Source organism: Chroicocephalus ridibundus, chromosome 1 (assembly GCF_963924245.1).
Source record: "Chroicocephalus ridibundus chromosome 1, bChrRid1.1, whole genome shotgun sequence".
Taxonomy (NCBI): Eukaryota; Metazoa; Chordata; class Aves; order Charadriiformes; family Laridae; genus Chroicocephalus; species Chroicocephalus ridibundus.
The window spans coordinates 133,549,159-133,566,866 of record NC_086284.1 but is presented as its reverse complement, the minus strand read 5'-3'; the positions used below and the strand labels follow the sequence as shown (position 1 = coordinate 133,566,866).

The following is a 17,708-nucleotide window of genomic DNA, read 5'->3' as shown; positions in this document are numbered from 1 at the left end:
GTGCTTTACAGAAGAAAGTTATGAAAATGAGTTAGGAACAGGCTGAACCAAGGTCTGCTTTATAAGCAGCAAGGGTAAAGACTCTTTCTCCACAGGAGAGCTTGGGGCTTGCTAGAAAGACAAGAGCATGGATGAGGCACTGGAACTATATGTTAACATACGTCCTTCTAACTACTGCAGCGCAGTCCCTGAATTCCCTTTCCTTTGTGCCTTCCTTCCACCACTCCCACAGTCCTGCTGTTACAAAGGAAACCATCTTCGATAACGTAGGTTGTGACGCTAGAGGGACTGCTCAACTGTACTTCGCACAAAATAGCTGTACTTGTACAAAAATAGCTGAGAACCCAGCTGTCTTTTGGGGTCCAATTTTGCAGTGGTTTCAGGAGTAGATTTTGAAGCACTTCCATCAACTCAATTTTACAGTCATGAAACAAAGGGAAATGCCTCTCTCGTTATCAGCTGTTGGGGCCAAACACAGCATTAGGGCTGGGTGTAAAGTCCTAGGACCCTGCAGCCCACCCAGTAGACCAGACTTCTGCCCCATGAGTTAACAGTTATTTCTTCAGTCAGCTGCTGAGTTAAAAAATTTGTACAACTGAATCATTCGGTTCAATACTCAAGAGGAAAAAGGACAGAACAGCCTTAAACAGACAAAGATTCTAAATTCATAAGAGACTTGGAGACAGAAATACTTCTGCCATGGCTGTTTGCCCGGAAAAGGAAACATAAGATGTATTTGCAACATGTTAGGATGAAAAACTGGGTGATGATTTGATTTTTTTTCTCTTTTCTCTATTAAGGTTTATTACTTCATGGAAGCAATGTATTTCAAGGACATATTTAATCACTGAGGGCTACTGGCAGTCAACAGGCATCGGACCAGCCACTGGAAGTCAATGAGGCATTAGACCTCAAACAGCTGGCTAGTGGATGAGGCTGCAGAGGTGAAGAGGCTGCAAGGGAGATGATAGACTTACAAAGCATACAATGTCCAGGAGAGGGTGGAGCTGCAGAAGCGCGATTGTGAGAGGCAGGGTGAAATTTCAAGTTGGATTATGCTTTTCCATCATTTAGTACTCCCAGTGGCTCCCCTTCCTTGAACGTGCGTACTCACCCCTACTTCGGGAGGGTCTGGAAGCCAGCCCAGTTCACCCTGCGCAGTGCTTGTGTCGAGCAGATCCACTGAAAAACAGAGGGAAAAAAAGTAAAATCAGTGAACCAGCTCTTATGGCTTGTGGAATGGCTTCATCCTTGTCCTGTCACAGAAGACAAAGTTGGCACTTCCTTGAGCCCACAGCCCCATTCCTTTGTGACCTTTTACCTTCAAAAAGCACAGATAGAAGAAGGATGGGAAGATACAAGACAGTGCAGCTAGTCAGGAGTTAAAAGGTTTTCCTCATGTAAAAGAACCCCTTCTCTTCCACCCTCCTCTAAAGTAACACCCACACACATCCAGAAAAAATGCAACCCCGACAAATTTTTGCTTCCTAGAGCTGACCCAAAATGGGAGCAGAAGGCTGAAGCCTATTGAAATGGGAATCCAGCATTAGCAGCTGAATACAGCTTTGCTTGGAATAGGAAGGCAGCAGACAAAATGAATGAAGAGGCAGGTGATCAAATAAATTACCAACACAAAAGATCAATCAGTGTCCCCTGGGGGTACTATTCAGTGCTTGAAGCACAGTGGGAAACTACAGAGGCAGTGTGAAGTCATAGAAGGGACTTTCCACCATCAGAGTACCCAAAAGCCATGAGATGCATCAGTTGCTCAAACTGCTGGACCTTCTACCTCTGACCCAGGCTGACCACCATCTGATGGTGGCCTGGAAATCATTTCACTCTCTCCCCGCCACGACTGTTTTAGCCATGACAGCAAGAGAATAACAGCTCCTGGCCATAGCATTGAGGCCTCTTGCAGAATTGCCCCACATGGCTTTGTTAAGCCTTGGCTCCTGGAGTCAGAGAACCATAGAATGTGTTGGGTTGGAAGGGGCCTTCAAAGGGCATCTAGTCCAACCCCCCTGCAGTAAGCAGGGACATCTTCAACTAGATCAGGTTGCTCAGAGCCTCATCAAGCCTGGCCTTGAATGTCTCCAGGGATGGGGCCTCCACCACCTCTCTGGGCAACCTGTTCCAGTGTTTCACCACCCTCACTGTAAAGAACTTCTTCCTAATGCCTAATCTAAACCTACCCTGCTCTAGTTTAAAGCCATTGCCCCTCGTCCTATCGCTACATGCCATTGCAAACAGCCCCTCCCCAGCTTTCTTGTAGGCCCCCTTCAGGTACTGGAAGGTCACTATAAGGTCTCCCTGGAGTCTTCTTTTCTCCAGGCGGAACAACCCCAACTTTCTCAGCCTGTCTTCATAGGAGAGGCGCTGCAGCCCTCGGATCATCCTTGTGGCCCTCCTCATGGACCCGCTCCAACAGGTCCATGTCCTTCCTGTGCTGAGGGCTCCAGAGCTGGACACAGTACTCCAGGTGGGGTCTCACGAGAGCAGAGTAGAGGGGCAGAATCACCTCTCTGGATCTGCTGGCCACGGTTCTTTTGATGCAGCCCAGGATGCGATTGGCCCTCTGGGCTGCGAGTGCACACTGTTGGCTCATGTCCAGTTTTTCATCCACCACTACCCCCAAGCCCTTTTCCGCAGGGCTGCTCCCTATCACATCATCCCCCAGCCTGTATTGATAATGAGGATTGTCCTGACCCAAGTGCAGGACCTTGGCCTTGTCGAACTTCATGAGGTTTGCACGGGCCCACCTCTCTAGCCATGTGACAAAGGAGAAATTCAGCAGTACGTTCATTTTTAGCCCTCAAAGAAATTTGAAAATGCGATCAGGGTTTGTCCTCAAGTCTTGATCTGAAGAGAAATTAAAAATGTATCACTTTGTAGGCAAACTGGGAGAAGGGAGAGGAGTTGGGAGTAAGTCGTGCTGCTGGATGTGCAGCTTCGTGCCTGCCTTTGGGTCTGCCGGTGCTGCCAGGACAGACTACTGGTTTCGGTGCACCTATTGCAGCCCCACTTCGGGAGCACAGGAAACAGGAAAAATTCCTTGGATTCCCTTTTAGATTCCTGTGGGTGTATTCAGAGGGGTCATTTCTAAACATCTCAGAAAAGAATTTGGGGGTGAAAGGTAGGAGGGGGAAAATATTTAAATGGTATTTAAATAACCAGATTTCCTCCCCCTCATCTGACTGCTTTACAAATACTGCCTGCCAACTACAAGTAATAGAGTGTAAAGTGCAGATCAGCAAAAGTCCTGTGGAATGAGGAAGCAGGCTGCGGGCCCAGAATCAGAGATAAGAGGGATTGCACTGCTGTTCTCACCTCTGAAACACCCTTTCGGGATTGGGAGAAGGGAAAAGCAGGAATCCAGGTTTTGCAAGTTCGCGGTGTTCACAGCATGGTCATATGGCAAAACCTTCCTAGCCACAGACTCCCTGTCCAGACAAGGCTCCTCACTCACTTCCCTCCTGCTCTCAGTCTCCCTGTTTGAGATACTGTTCCTGTGTTGTTGGCTCCAAAAACTCTCAGGGTGAGGTAGCCTGTCCTTCCAGAACCATCACCCAGATAATATCTATCCCACGCACTTCAGGCCTGCAGCAGTGATGTGGAAGTGAGAGGGGCTGAATGGCAAGTTCTATCAGAGCAAGGGAAAAGGAACTCGGCAGCGGCCAGGACGGGAACCTTGCAGAGCCCGTGTGCCATGTGCCATGCCACTGCACCGCCAGCAGCAGCTCCTTCAGCTGCCAAGTGCTCACCGGAGGGGGTGAAGTCCACTCTCAGGCAGTACCTCTCAAAGTGAAACCCACAACGGGGATCCTCCAAGGAAAGGAATAATGAGTCAGCAAGACTACAAGAGCACGGGGAGTACTCTGGAGCTACCAGCTCTTTGGTCCAGAGCCTCACTGCTAGGAATCTCATGTGGCTGTCCAGCCACATGGGAGGAGATCGCCCCAAAAAGAAGAAAGACTTCAGATAAGAGAGGACGCCAGGGAAATGAGCTGTTCCCAGATAGATGCGTTAAGGAGGAGTGGATCACAGACACAGCCCAAATGAGATGGTTGAGATAGGGGAGAAGTTGGGAGAGAAGTCCCTGAGTGTTACTGCCAACTACTGGTCACACACTTACGGAAACCAGAGCCTGCGTGGAGCTACCTTATGTTACTTCTCACCTGGGCTGGCCTTCTCCACAATGTCACCTCGCTGCATGCATGTAGCTGGATGCTTAATACAAATGTGCTTGTCAAGAACGCTTTAATAGAGCACGCAGCACTCACAGAGTCTGAGATGAGCCCATGGCTGAACTGCCAGTTATGACTAAGTCCTCTCCATCGAGAGCCTGAAGCAGCAAAGGAGAGGGCTGTCCTTGGGATGGAAAAGCCCCAACACCTTTCCCTGTGTAAAGCAGAGACTAGAAGCCTCTGTCAGGAATTAACTGCAGGAGGAGGCAGCGAACAGGACAGAGATTTACTCTTCTCACCTCTCTATTAAAATTCCCATTCCCTACTTGTTTCATAACCACTGCGCAACTGCCAAGATGGAAGGAAAAAAGATCACTACATCTAATAAAAGGGACTAAGTGGAACAGAGAAGGGAAGCAAGGGAGTCTTACAAGGAGAGATGGAAGAGGAAATTGTAAAGCCCAGCTCTACCTTCCAACACTGGGCTAGATGAAAGAGACTGCCTCACCTTCCAAGCCTTCAAAAAAATGACTGTCCGCTTGCTCACAAGGGTTAACTCCCAAGAGGGCTTCGGGAGGAAACTGCGGGGGTGTTGGGGGGGGGGCAGAAACTTTCTGAGTTTGTGTTTAAACTTGTTATCTGCAATGCTTATGTTTAAGGCAAACAGAGGCAGAATTCTTTTGGATCACTGGATAAGCGGAGGCATTTGTGCTTCAACATGGGAGGGGGCGGAGAGGGAGGGGGAGAACTTACCTGGGCTCAGTTCACTGAGCCACCAAGAGTCAGATGGGGTTTGCTCCTGGCCTTTGTCCCCCCAACAGCCACCAGCCCTCCCCAAACACCCCGGTTCCTCTCGAACTCCCTCTGGGCAGGCTGTGGTGTCCCTTCGGCCCCATGCGTGGAGGCCAGATCCTGTTCCCTGCTCCTCAGAGAGGTCCCTCTCTACCTGCCCGCCCAAACCCAAGCCTGCAGGCGGAGGCACCAGCGGGTCCCACGCTTACCTTCTTTCCCAGGCACCTCGGGAGGAAGGAGAGCCCCAAAGAGAAAGAGCCCCAGGGAGAGCTTGATCCCGCCGCTCCAGGTCCTCAGCTCCATGCTGGCTGGAGAGGGGGGCTGGCTGCCAGCCCCTGCCCGCTCTCCCGGCTCAGGCCTCCGCCGAGCTTTGGCTCCCGCTGGCAGTGCATGAACCTCTCCCGCAGCCTCCTGACGGCAGCGCACACATTGCACAACCTCCCTGCCTGGCCCACAGTTATGATGAAAGATCAAGGCAAGTGGGTGGAGAAGCCTTACTGCCTTTACCTGTTTTTAAAGGGGCTGGTCACAGACTTCCCATCTGGCAGGCAAATAAACCCACCTTAAAGGCAGCCACCTTTTTTTCCTGGGAGCCTCCCTCCACCTTTGCTCCAGTCCCGTAAAGAGGCTCCCGGTTGCCACCTCCTGGGCAGCCCTCGCCACCGTACCTGCTCCGGCCTCGCCGCCGCCGCCGCCGGGGTGGCACTCCTGACCCCCACCTCTGTCCCCGGACACCCTCCGGGGGGCCACCTGTAACTTTTAGAGACGAGAACAACCCAGACACCGCCATAGGGACGGCTCGGTCCGTTTCTCTCTGTGACAACGTGGCTACAACCACCGAGCCGTCCTTGCAGTAGATATTTAGGGAATCCGTCTGTAGGTAGTGGTAGCCGCCCATTTTGTTCCCCAGGCTGTGACAGCACGTCACAGAGTGCTAGCCGTGCGACTTTATCCGGCAGAGTTAGTGTTTTCCTTTCAGCAAGCTCCTCAGCATCACCGGGAGGTGCCTGCTTTTCGATACAAAAATCACGGGAGAGCAACTGAGCCAGAAGGGTACTCGCTCTGCTCAGGAAGTCCTCATGGGACTTTTAGTTTCCTCCTTGAAGGACATAAATATGAAAGAACTTGCTTTTTGTGGTATCTCTTTTGCCATTGATCGAGGATGTTACTCCCACCCATACGCAGCTGTTACACCCCTCCCCATAAAATACAGCTGACATTATTCCTCCACTTGCTGTAAGGCTGCATTCCTCCTGCTCTCTTCCTCCTCCTCCCCAAGGAAGGCTAAAGAAAGGACTTTGTCGGGTTGCCTAGAGAAGCTGGGGGATCTCCACCCTTGGAGATGTTCCAGACTTGTAAGGACGCAGTCATGAGTGACTTATCTAGCTTTGGAGTCAGCCTGGCTGTGAGCAGGCACTGGGACTATGGACCTCCTGAGGTCCCTTGCATCTAAATCTTTCAGCGAGTTCTGTGAATGTCTAACCATACATCTTGGAAAACCAAATTCTATCCCAAGAAATCTGAGCACAGGCAAGAGAAATTTGAAAACAAATGGTTAAAATACTAAGCTTTAAATTTTACACAGCACATGAAGTAAAATGTCAGTACAAATAATTCAAACATTAATGTCATTCTGAGTAATTATATCTTAAATTTATTCCAGTTTAATCCTGTCTAAAGTGATCTTTCTCAGTCTATGGTGCTAAGTCTCAAATTTTTATGCCCACCTTTCCCCACATTTGAATGACTCCCATTGCAGCACCAATATAAGGTTTCCCTGTCTACATCCCATACCTTGAGCTTGCACCAGTGTAATGTATCCATTTCAGCCTCCATCTGTACAATACTGCGCCTTCTTCAGTCTATGACGTAGCAACGGGGCAGATGGACCCGCGGCTGACGTCTCCTTTGTGACGGGACAGCATAGATGAGGCCTACATAGAACAAGAAACGTGAAAGAACCATTTGCAACTGGAGGGTAAGGCTCAAGGGCAGCTGAGGAGCTCATATCCTTCCTAAGGCAAAAACCCACAGTGTTACAGCCTTACATTCAGTTCCTTGAGGCTACCTGAGTTTGCATCTGTAGAATCTCAGACGTGCCAAAGCTCTGGGGTGAAGAACCTGGGGATGCTCTGTCCCTGTTCTGTCAGTGGGCAGATACTCAGCACATTTGATCTAAGCCGTCTGGAATAGGCAGGAACAGACTTACTGGAGAGGAAGGCCTAAGGAAGATTCACTTTCTTTTTCTCCCTCTTGTTAGTGTTGGCTGGTGGGGGTCAGACATTGGGGTATTCCAGCTGACAGTGGCCAGAAATTGCATACACCACTTTGTCATTTTGTAGATTGGAGTTAATCTACTGGAGCTCCCAGTAAGAATGTGTACGACGGTAGACAAACAAAATATGGTCTAAAGTTATAACGAGATCAAGCTCTGCAGCAAATCTCTAAACAAGTGGAAACATAAAAAAAAACCGGAAACCCCAAATGCTTGGAACTTTACTGTTCTCTGTAAAAGCTCTGCTGCATTGCTTTGCCATGTGTCCTCTGCACCAAAATGCGGATCCAGAGGGAAAAAGAGGGAATCTACAGAGAGGCTGTACCCAGTACAGTGGACTGCTACATGTGAATTATTCGTACAACTCTGTTGAGTACTTCATTGACAAGATCCTTTTGCTTGTGCATCACAAGGTTGGATTTTTAATTTATAAACTGTTGGACAAAGCTAATTCCCTGAACTAACTTAATTTCAAAAAAATCTTTATCTTTACAATCGTATTCTATGATTTACACCTCCACAAGCTTTTCACTGTCATGGCTTCACAGTGAGCTTCACAGTGCTTTTTGATGGTAAGAAGATAACTGCATCTTTTAAACTCACTCTCAGCACGTCTCTGAGTTGAATCTCATCCGGTGTTTCTAGTCCCCCTGAGTATTTCTGAAGCGCAGGGCATATTTTTTTCCTCCCATTTCCCAGTATCCTGTTTTGTGTATCGCTGAGATTAGGTATCTGGCTGGAAAATATCACTACACAACACACCTGGGATATCCTCCTACAGAAATGTGGGCTTGTGGTGAGGGAACTGAGGAGGAATGGTATGCACCAGGCCTTGTCTTGGTGTACTTTTGGGACAGTCAAAGGGCACTCCCAAGACTGAGTTGGGACGTGCTTCTTTTGAACTGCAGTTCAGACAGAACTCTTTCATCTATTTCATATAAATTGTTTACTGTATTTGCTGCTCCTCACATTTTAGAAAGAGCTGCGAGTTTCACCATTGCGCTGTTAAATGTCCTTCTAGACGATGAACGAAACTGAACCTAGAAACAATCCCTACAGTTCCTCCCTTGATATCACTTCCCAAACTATCAAAGCATCCCTACATCTGTCAGCCTTTAGTACTGGTAACTTGAGTCTGTGCATCTTGAACTGGCTTTCAGTAAGGTGTTATAGTAACATAGATGTGTAGGGCTCCCCGGGGCCCCAGTCACATCCTGCAACAAGCCCACTTCAGACTAAAGGATAAACTTGCCCTTGTTTTGTGGCCTCTGATTCATTCCTTATTAACTAATTCTACAACTCTAAGAAAAACCTGTGACAGCTCTGTAGAGCCTAGGGGACGCTTGGTTTTGATGTTTCATTCCCTGTAGAGAATTCGTGCACTCTCTCTCTCTCTTATTCTCACGTCCACGACCACAGTTTAATATTCTAGTGTTTTCTTTTTTATCTTGGAAAGTTTTCTGGCTCTACTCCACCAGCAATTATCTTAGAATATTTCAAACAGCTGACTTCAGGCGGTCTTTCTGCAGAAAATAGACTCCTACCATCTAGTGGTTTAAGCTGTTAAATTAGTTTTGTACATGGACTTTTTTTCATTCAGAAACTCAGATTTACTTTAAACAGGTATTTTTAACTCTTACAAAGGATTACAAGTGAGCCCTCTGGATCATAAGGTGGCCACACCTAGCTTAGGGACTTGAGGACTTGACTGCACTTGATGGCCAGCATACCGGTGGGAAGAACTAAACATGGACTAGAAGGCCAGTACCCCTGCATAAAATTACACTTACTTATTCATCAACAACGTACACATAGGTGTTTCTCTACCGATGCACTGGCTGGACACCTAATTAGGCACAGAAGAGTATTTCCACTGTTGACTGATCTACAGGCTTTCTTGTCTCTTGATAAACTACCCTGCATGTGGTCTGCCGTGGTCTTATTGGGCTTGCAAAGTGGGAGGAAATGGAATTATTGTACCATCCTGGAAATGAGGAGGATCTTTCTTTTCCCCAGAAATTACCTGAGAAAATTCTCTTGCCTTCATATCCCGGTTCTGCTCCCCCTGGTGGTCCAGCGCATGCGGAGCCCGAGAGGTCCCGGTTACCCCAAGGTGCTGTGGCAGGAGCTGGGACCAGCCCATTCCACCCATCGGGACCACCTGGAGTTTAAGGGTGATGCAATCAGTTTTCTCTGGTGACGGCTGGGATTGTGTTTCTTGTGTTTCTTCCCAAGTTAATGCTTCTGGTCCACAGGGAAGCTATGAGAAATCGAGGGACCTATTGCAAAAAGAAAAAAAAAAAAAAAACGAACCACCAAAAAAACCCAAAACCTAACCAAAACAGGGCTTCACATATGTCAGGATGCTACATTTTGGATAGGCAAGTGGAAAGCAATGCAAACTCGGTCATAATATAATCTGATTCATATTCCCATTCATAAATCTGCCCTACATGGTTACTGTAAGTTACTTTCAAATAGATATTATAGCACATTATATACTTACACATCAAAAAAGTGCAGTTCTACACTTACCACATGCTTCCTGGGCACATTTGATGGTATTTATCTTGGTGGCATTAAGTTTTCACTTTTTTATTACTTTTATTACTGACTCAGGGAAAAAAAAAAAAAAGGAAGAAAAAAAGAGCAGAATTCAATTTCTGCTTGAGCATTAGTAACACAACAGCATATGTGTGATAAACATAAAATTTGACCCAGAGAAAACTGATTTCTAGTGAAGATGCTCATGATTTCTTCAACTAAGTTGTAGAAAAATAGGGTTGTAATATTTTCAGCAATTGAGTCACAGCTCATAATATAGCAATAGTAGTCTCTGCATGACAAGTACCTATCTCTGTAATTTGCTCATGTTTTCTAGTTGCTGTTTCCCACTCTTGGATTAGTTGTGCTTAAGTGTGAAAATACCTCACTAACATTGAAAAAAATCATTAACATTAATAACATGCAGTAAGCAGCCATATCACTAGTCACTTTGATAGTGTGATTTTAAATTTCTTTTTTCTACGCTGATAGCTGAATGCGTGAGTTAATCTTTTAAATTCTGGATTTTTTAACAGCAATTTTAAAGCCTTTATGTCTGTTTCAAATCTGCAGTTATTTTTATGGTCCTCTTCCTGACAAATTAGAGTTGCCTCCACAATCTAACACCCTCGTTTCTTGCTGTTGTAGCTTAATCTTGGTGTTGCAGTGTTGCACTGTTGCTGTCCTGTGCAGAAATGAAATAGTTGCCGCTGGTCACTGTGTTAACAACCTACGTTCGTCCTGAGCATTTTCAATGTTGACGTTAAAAGGAGATATTTGAAACAGACACCTTGCTGTCTTGCAGGTGGAGAGACGACATTGATTGTGGTAGCATCTTCCCAAGTCACTGTCAACCTTATTCCCAGTTCAGCTTCCAACTTGATTTTTGAAACTTGAACTCATAATTAAATCAAAACATGAAAACCAAAACAAATGCTGAGAACAACTGTAGACCAAAACCACAATAAAACGCGACGCAGATTTTAGGTGACCTGGTTTTCAGCAGTGACTAGGCTAGAGGCCGCGTGCTGCTGAGCCATCTGGTCTCCCCTCAGCTTTATATACCAATTTGTAGAACCAGACGGTCTTATATCTTTACATACCAATTTGTTAAGCCAGACCGCCTCGTATTTTTGCACTTATGCAGGTAAAGCCAAGGGTACACAATGGGTATTGACCTTCCCATTCTCACTTTTTCCTGGACTTGTGCAGGAAAGATAACTGAGCACAGCAGGATCTTTAGAGCCAAGAGCTTTAGGTTAGAGATACAGTGCTGGGATTATTAATAGCACCTTCAGTCAGCTTTTTGATGTGGGGATGATGGCAGGGCAAAGTGAAACTGACTCTGAAACCAACCAGCTGACATGGAGCTTCACCTCATTCCTCAACTCCACTTTGGTCTCCTGATTATTTCTTGTCCTGTGTTCCTGGTTGCTTCCAGAGGCAGTCCTGTGAAGGGGACTTACTGCCTACACAACAACCCAGATGGAAAAGAAGAAGCTTTCAGATTCTAGAAATTTTTTATTCTGGGGGGGAAAGGCAGAATATTTAAGCATATTTGTTCCCCATTAGCCTGTTTATAGGAGCGTGGACTTTATTTTTTTATATCATATAGGGTCCTCTCAGATTTTATATGCTGGGTGAGTAATTTCATATAATGTCACAAAACAATCTCAGGAACGACTTGACTTACCTCCTTTCTTCTGTAAATCTTCTAGCTATAAATATCTTAGAGAGAAATTCATTCCCTCTAAGAGAGAGAATTCTCATATCATTCATTCTCATAAAGAGAAATAGCATTCTAGTTTTTATCATGGTAAAGTCAATATGGCTATTGTCCTTGGCATGTTGAGTAAGAAACATGGAAAACAGGGCCCTTTTCTCAGTAAAGAAAATCACCATCTTTGACAGCTTTTCACCCTCGTGATATTAAAGTCCACTTTCTAGGTTTAATCCTGTCCCTACACTCATTTTCACTGGCTCCAACTCCATTGTTGTAAATAGCTGTATTAATTTCACCTTGATGCTTTCATTCTGCGTCAGATCAAAGGACAAAGGAAGCTATTTAGGTAAATATAGGATTATCTCCAGGTTTTCTAAGCTTTGAAAGAATCTAAAAGAAGGGATGCTGGTGGACTCACTTTCCATGAAAGCCAAAAATGGACAGGCAGTGATAACGTGCCTTTGCCTAGGGGAGTTGAATACATTGAAACATCTTCATGTTCTTAAAATTGGACTTCCATCAGAATTTTAACTTCCCTAATCCATAACAGAAACACATTCCCTTAGTAAACTTTTTGCATTTAGACTCGTAGAAAAGTAAGGAAGTATTTTTAGTGAAAGTGCATTTAATTCTCTTAGGATATTGATTATTTATAGGAACAATTTTTAGGAAATGTCTTACCTGGATTGCCAGCAAAACTGACAGTGTGCATAAAAAGGGAGTTTTCACTGGTTTCTCTACATTGAAAAGGAGATTTCACTGGTACCTTACCAGTATCAGTGGTACTAGTGGCACTCAGAAAAAAAAAAAAAAGTGGCACTCAAAATACCACTTTGAAGTACCTTCTTACGTGATGGTACCTCTTTGAATGGCATGTACTGGACCTTGAGTACCCTGGACGTTGCTCAACATACCTGTCATTGTCCTCCAAACCCTCTTCATTTCTGAGCCCATGGACCACACCGATGAGATCTTACAGGCCTTACAGGTTGAGCTCCGGCGCTCAACCACTGATGAGATCTGTGTTCTCATCTAGTGCCTTGCTCCGGGCAGCCTTTACAAAATTAATTGCGAGGATGAATACTCTGTTTTTATGGCTGTGAAAAGCATGAAGGGATTCTTAGAGATGTCTTAGCTGGTTTCATTGAAAACCCTCATGACACCTGTGTTTGCCAGACCTCAGACCTCTGCAAATTTTTGGATGTACGCATACTATTTCCAAGAAAGGACAGGACCATTTGTGGTGGAATGCAGGTCCGACCATTACTCATACACTGGGGGGTCTTGAAATCCTACCCTACCCAACCCAGATAATTATGATGCCCACGGAAAGATCTTTGCCCTATTCATCTTTGCTTGGAGGTGGAATATGCAGTTGTCTAACTCTGCACTGCGTGACTGGCTCTTGCTGTTCACTGTGAAGTTCTGAAAAGGACTTGGAAATTTTCTTATTTTTTTCTGTGCTCATGCCCTACATGAGGATGTTGCTGTCTTACTTCACTTGGGCACCCTCCAGTTCTCAACATACAGTGTACTGGGTCAACAGGACTGAAACAGACACTCGTGAAAGGGTGTGGGGGTGGGTGGAAAAGGGGCCTCAGGCAGCTCCTGGCAATTGAAAGATAACATTTCAAAAGAGTTCTGACGTCTCCTATGCATTGTTGCCACTCTGACATCATAAGCTTCCCTCTTCCCACTCTCATCCCTGAGTCCTCTCTACAGATCTGTACAGTAAAGGCCTGCAGTCAACACAGCTGGGCATAGGAGAGGGGAAAAGGGTGCTGTGAATAGGCACAAGAATACCTGTGGGGACAGGAGGAGGGATAGCCTTGGGCGCTGGGTTATCTCTTCACTCCATTCGTCTGCAAGGACATTGGCTGGAGACTGCGTCTTTGCAGAAAGTCCCCATTGCTAGTTGTGCTTCCCACATGTATCTCACAACTAAAGAGCTGGGAATCTCGCCTGGCTGCTGTTTGAGTCATGGCATCCCTCCCAATGGTGTCATCTCTCCCAAAGGCATCATCCATGTCCTTGCCATGAGGACAGGTCAGCTGAAGTGCCCTCTCAATCAGCAGCTGTTCATGAGGAATATCTCTCATTCAGGACACAGCCCTGCTGTCTTCTCACAGCTAGCAGCAGATCACAGAACCACAGAATCACAGAATTTTCAGAGTTGGAAGGGACCTCTAGAGATCATCTAGTCCAACTCCCCTGCTAAAGCAGGATTGCCTACAGCACATTACTCAGGACTGCATCCAGGTGGGTCTTGAAAGTCTCCAGAGAAGGGGACTCCACAACCTCCCTGGGCAGCCTGTTCCAGTGCTCTGTCACCCTCACCATAAAGAAGTTTTTTTCTCATATTTGAACAGAACTTCCTATGTTCCAGCTTGTGCCTGTTACCCCTCTTCCTGTTACTGGGAGCCACTGAAAAGATTCTGGCTCCATCCTCCTTAAACCCACCCTTTAGACACTTGTAAACATTAATAAGGTCTCCCCTCAGCCTTCTCTTCTCCAGGCTAAAGTGTCCCAGCTCCCTCAGCCTTTCCTCATAAGGGAGTTGCTCCAATACCTCAATCACCTTTTTTGCCCTACGCTGGACTCGCTCCAGTAGTTCCCTGTCCCTCTTGAACTGGGGAGCCCAGAACTGGACACAGTATTCCAGTTGTGGCCTCACCAGTGCAGAGTAGAGGGGGAGAATGACCTCCCTTGACCCGCTGGCCACAATCTCCTCTATGCAGCCCAGAATTCCGTTGGCCTTCTTGACGACAAGGGCACATTGCTTGTGATAGTCATATCTCTGCTACCCCATGCCCGCAACTGCCAGAAACACATGAGGGCGTCTACCAAGATTTTGATCAGTATTATAAACCTCAGTCTCTTTCTGTCCCCAGGTTTTTGAGCACATCAATACCTCCTAGAAACCTCTGCTGTAGAATCTCAGAAGGGACCTCTGGAGGTCTCTATCCCAGCCCACTGCTTACAGCAGGATTAACTTCAAAGCTTGATTTGACTTGACAGGATTTGAAATTGATGCTTCAGTTTTGTCCTATGCTCATTACAGTTATTTACTATCTTTAAATCTTTTAATAGTATTTGATTCAAAGTACTTCTCTAATGTACTTCTAAAGTACTTCTCTATTAGTAATGTGCTTTTATTGAGATCCTCCCCTACTCATTTTTGGAAGACCTGACAGGTGATTAAAATGTTCGCTACAGCTTTGATCATTTTAAATAATGCAGCTAAACCTTTGCTCACAGCAGTAATTAGGTATTCATTGACATGAGAGCCAATATTCTGTGTTAATGTTTTAGCCTGGCTACACTGTCAACTTGAAGACAGCTTTTAATGTGAGTTTTAAATTCTACATTTCTCTTTTGTCAGATGGCTCCAAGTTAACTTCCTCAGTTACAGCGCCAATTTTTTACATTAATCAAATCCACTTACCGTAATTTTTAATGTTTTTAGCACAGAGAAAGCAAATATCACTCTGCTCTCTCAATCTGCCAAGGGCGAGAGTTGAGGGCATATGGAGTGCTGAAATTCCTTTGGATTAGACAGAGAAACAGAAGCAAGCCTTTTAATTTTTTCTCAACAATTTGGTATGTAAGAGGTGGGTTCTGAATCATAGGGTCTGTTTGGGCTTTAAAGAGCCACGGGGGAGTGAAGTATTAAGTAAAATAATGAAGTTGCTTTTTCCCCCACTGTTCCTGTCCAAAACGTATCTTCCCTAATTTGCCTGAATCATCCTGTTCCGCCTACATGTAGGAAACACACAAAATAACGCTGCTTTGCACCTTTCAGGCTCCTATGTCTGCCGCGGTCCAGCTTGGGCTGTAGCTCTCACTGGTTTTGCTAAAGAAACAACTGCAGCAATGGGATTATTACTCTTGCAATGATAGACTTAAACACTCCTCGGTCATCCTTATTTATATGATACAGTCTTTCCTGATAAAAGTCAAGTGATAGGACCGGTATCTTAGCCTTTATGTTGCCATAGGAACAATCCAAACCTAAGGTATCTCCCTGTAAAAGGAGAGATTGCTTCCTGCAGAACAGGCATAGCAAAGTCATACTCTTGTCAAATCGATGGCACTTTCATTTTCATTATCTAGAATAATTCAAAGTAAGAGGATTTTACATTAATGATCTTGCCACTTGTGATGGGATGCGGGAGCACAGCCTTCTGCTAAACTTGAGGAAGACCACAGCTCAATTTCCGTTTCTTTCTAGGTTCTTTCTTCTTCTGAACTTCCAATAACCCTCTTTAGATTTTTTTTTGCTGATAAACTTACCAGTCTAAATTTTTTTATTGACTTCCCAGTTTCCAGTTTTTACTTTCATCTTCAGAGGAAAATAATGAAACCAATACAACCGCTTAAAATAATTTTGTGTTGATCTTTTGATTGTGCTGAGATGAACATGAATGTAAACATGAGTACGTATGTGACCACAGAAGTGAGACCACAAATTGATCAAAGCTCTTCTTCCTCACAGGCCAGTAAAGCATTTCCCTTTAGGTAAAGCGCTATGTTAGAAACCTTTTTTAAGTTGTTTGGGTTGGTGGTTTTTTTTAGCAGAGAGGTCTTTTTGTCATAAATGTATCGATGCATGTTGAATTCTGCCTGGGCATTTGTCGTAGTGAAGTCTATGGAGAATCTGGTCCTAGCACGGTTTACCTGCTCTAGGTCAACCTGCTCTGGCAGGTGGGTTGGACTAGATGATCTCCAGAGGTCCCTTCCAACCCCTGCCATTCTGTGATTCTGTGATTCTATGATGGTTATGGGGCTGTTTTTTCAACACACACACCTTTGTTCTACTAACATTTACCAGACACACACATCATAGCCCTGATAGTATCCCAGTTCAGCTGAGCTGTTTTCTTTCTCTTCAACATTTTCCTGAGGACCCCTCTGATTTCCTTGTTCCTCAGGCTATAAATGAAGGGATACAGTAATGGAGTAATGTTGGTGTAGACGAGAGACACCATCTTGTCTCGAGCTGGCGAGTAACTGGACTTAGGACGAATGTACATGAAGGTGGCACATCCGTAATGTAGCAAGGTGATGGCCAAGTGTGAAATGCAGGTGGAAAAGGCCTTGCACCTTCCCACGGAGGGAGTGACACGTAACAAAGCAGCAGCAATGCAAACATAGGAGGTCAGGATCAGGAGGAAGGGGAGCAGCAGGAGGAGCACACAGGCAGCCAGCAAGGGCAGCTCAGGGGTGTAACTCTGTGTACAGGCCAGGTGTAGCACAGCAGGGACATCGCAGAAGAAGTGGTTGATGCGACGCGACTGACAGAAAGGTAAGCGGAAAACAGCCATCGTCAACCCTAGGGCAACAGCAAAGCCTCCCAGACAGCATGCCACAGCCAGCCTGAGGCAGAGCCCCTCACTCATCACCACTACGTAGTGAAGTGGCTGACAGATGGCCACGTAACGGTCGTAGGACATGGCCACCAGGAGGAAGCATTCAGCCCCACCGAGCGCCACAAAAAGGTGCATCTGGGCAGCACAACCTATGAAAGAAATGGTGCTGCCGTCCACCACTATCAGGCTGAGGAGCGCCTTGGGGACAATGACTAAGGTATAGCAGAGCTCAATGACAGAGAGCTGGCAGAGGAAGAAAAGCATGGGAGGACGGGAAGGCTCCATAACCACTGCTATGAATATCATCACGTTCCCTGCCAATGTGACCAAATGGACAATGAGAAAGATAAGGAAGAGGAGGACCCGAAGACAGAGAAGCTCAGAGAAGCCGAGCAGGAGGAACTCCATGGTTGGATCAGTGCTCTTATTGTCCCTCTCCGTGCAGCCTTCACATGGCATCTACAGGGAGAGAAACAGAAGGGAGACAGTTGAATTTGACCTGATGCCTGGCAATCGATTCCGTATAGGAAATAATGTTGCAATACTGTAGAACCAGGGTGGTAAAACTCATTGTGTGGGGAGGAAGGTGATTTCATTTAAAAACAAAACTGATTTCGCTCAGTCACATTCAACACACTCTCAGACCCATATTCTCACAACCACCAAGGTTCTTGTGCCCAAATGATCTGCCTAGAATTCTTTGCCATGACATTGGTGACAAGGAATGTCAGCTGTTGGGTCTTTGTCACTTCTTCTGAGTTGTTCTTAGGTTGGTGACCATGTGGAGGTTTTGAACATGCATTAGGTACCCTTTAGGAGTT

The 17,708-nt window shown here is 45.8% G+C and overlaps 2 protein-coding genes across 2 annotated transcripts in view; both read right to left on the bottom strand.

The window, feature by feature from the left end:
• Nucleotides 1–5,570, bottom strand: part of EPHA1 (EPH receptor A1) — a 38,060-nt gene extending 32,490 nt beyond the window's left edge. The window contains exons 1-2 of the mRNA XM_063353998.1: nt 5,186–5,570; nt 1,115–1,182 (exon numbers count right to left, since the gene is read on the bottom strand). Coding sequence (XP_063210068.1) covers nt 1,115–1,182; nt 5,186–5,279 — 162 coding nt within the window. The 5' untranslated portion in view covers nt 5,280–5,570. The remainder of the gene's footprint in view (nt 1–1,114; nt 1,183–5,185) is intronic.
• Nucleotides 5,571–16,335: 10,765 nt separating this feature from the next.
• On the bottom strand, nt 16,336–17,346 carry LOC134522170 (olfactory receptor 10AC1-like). The gene has a single exon (XM_063349927.1). It carries the CDS (start codon nt 17,344–17,346, stop codon nt 16,336–16,338), a length of 1,011 nt encoding a protein of 336 aa, XP_063205997.1.
• Between the last annotated feature and the right edge of the window lie 362 nt (nt 17,347–17,708).

Coding starts and splice junctions, on each gene's coding strand:
- LOC134522170 (XM_063349927.1), bottom strand. CDS start 17,346: ATGCCATGTGAAGGCTGCACGGAGAGGGACAATAAGAGCACTGATCCA.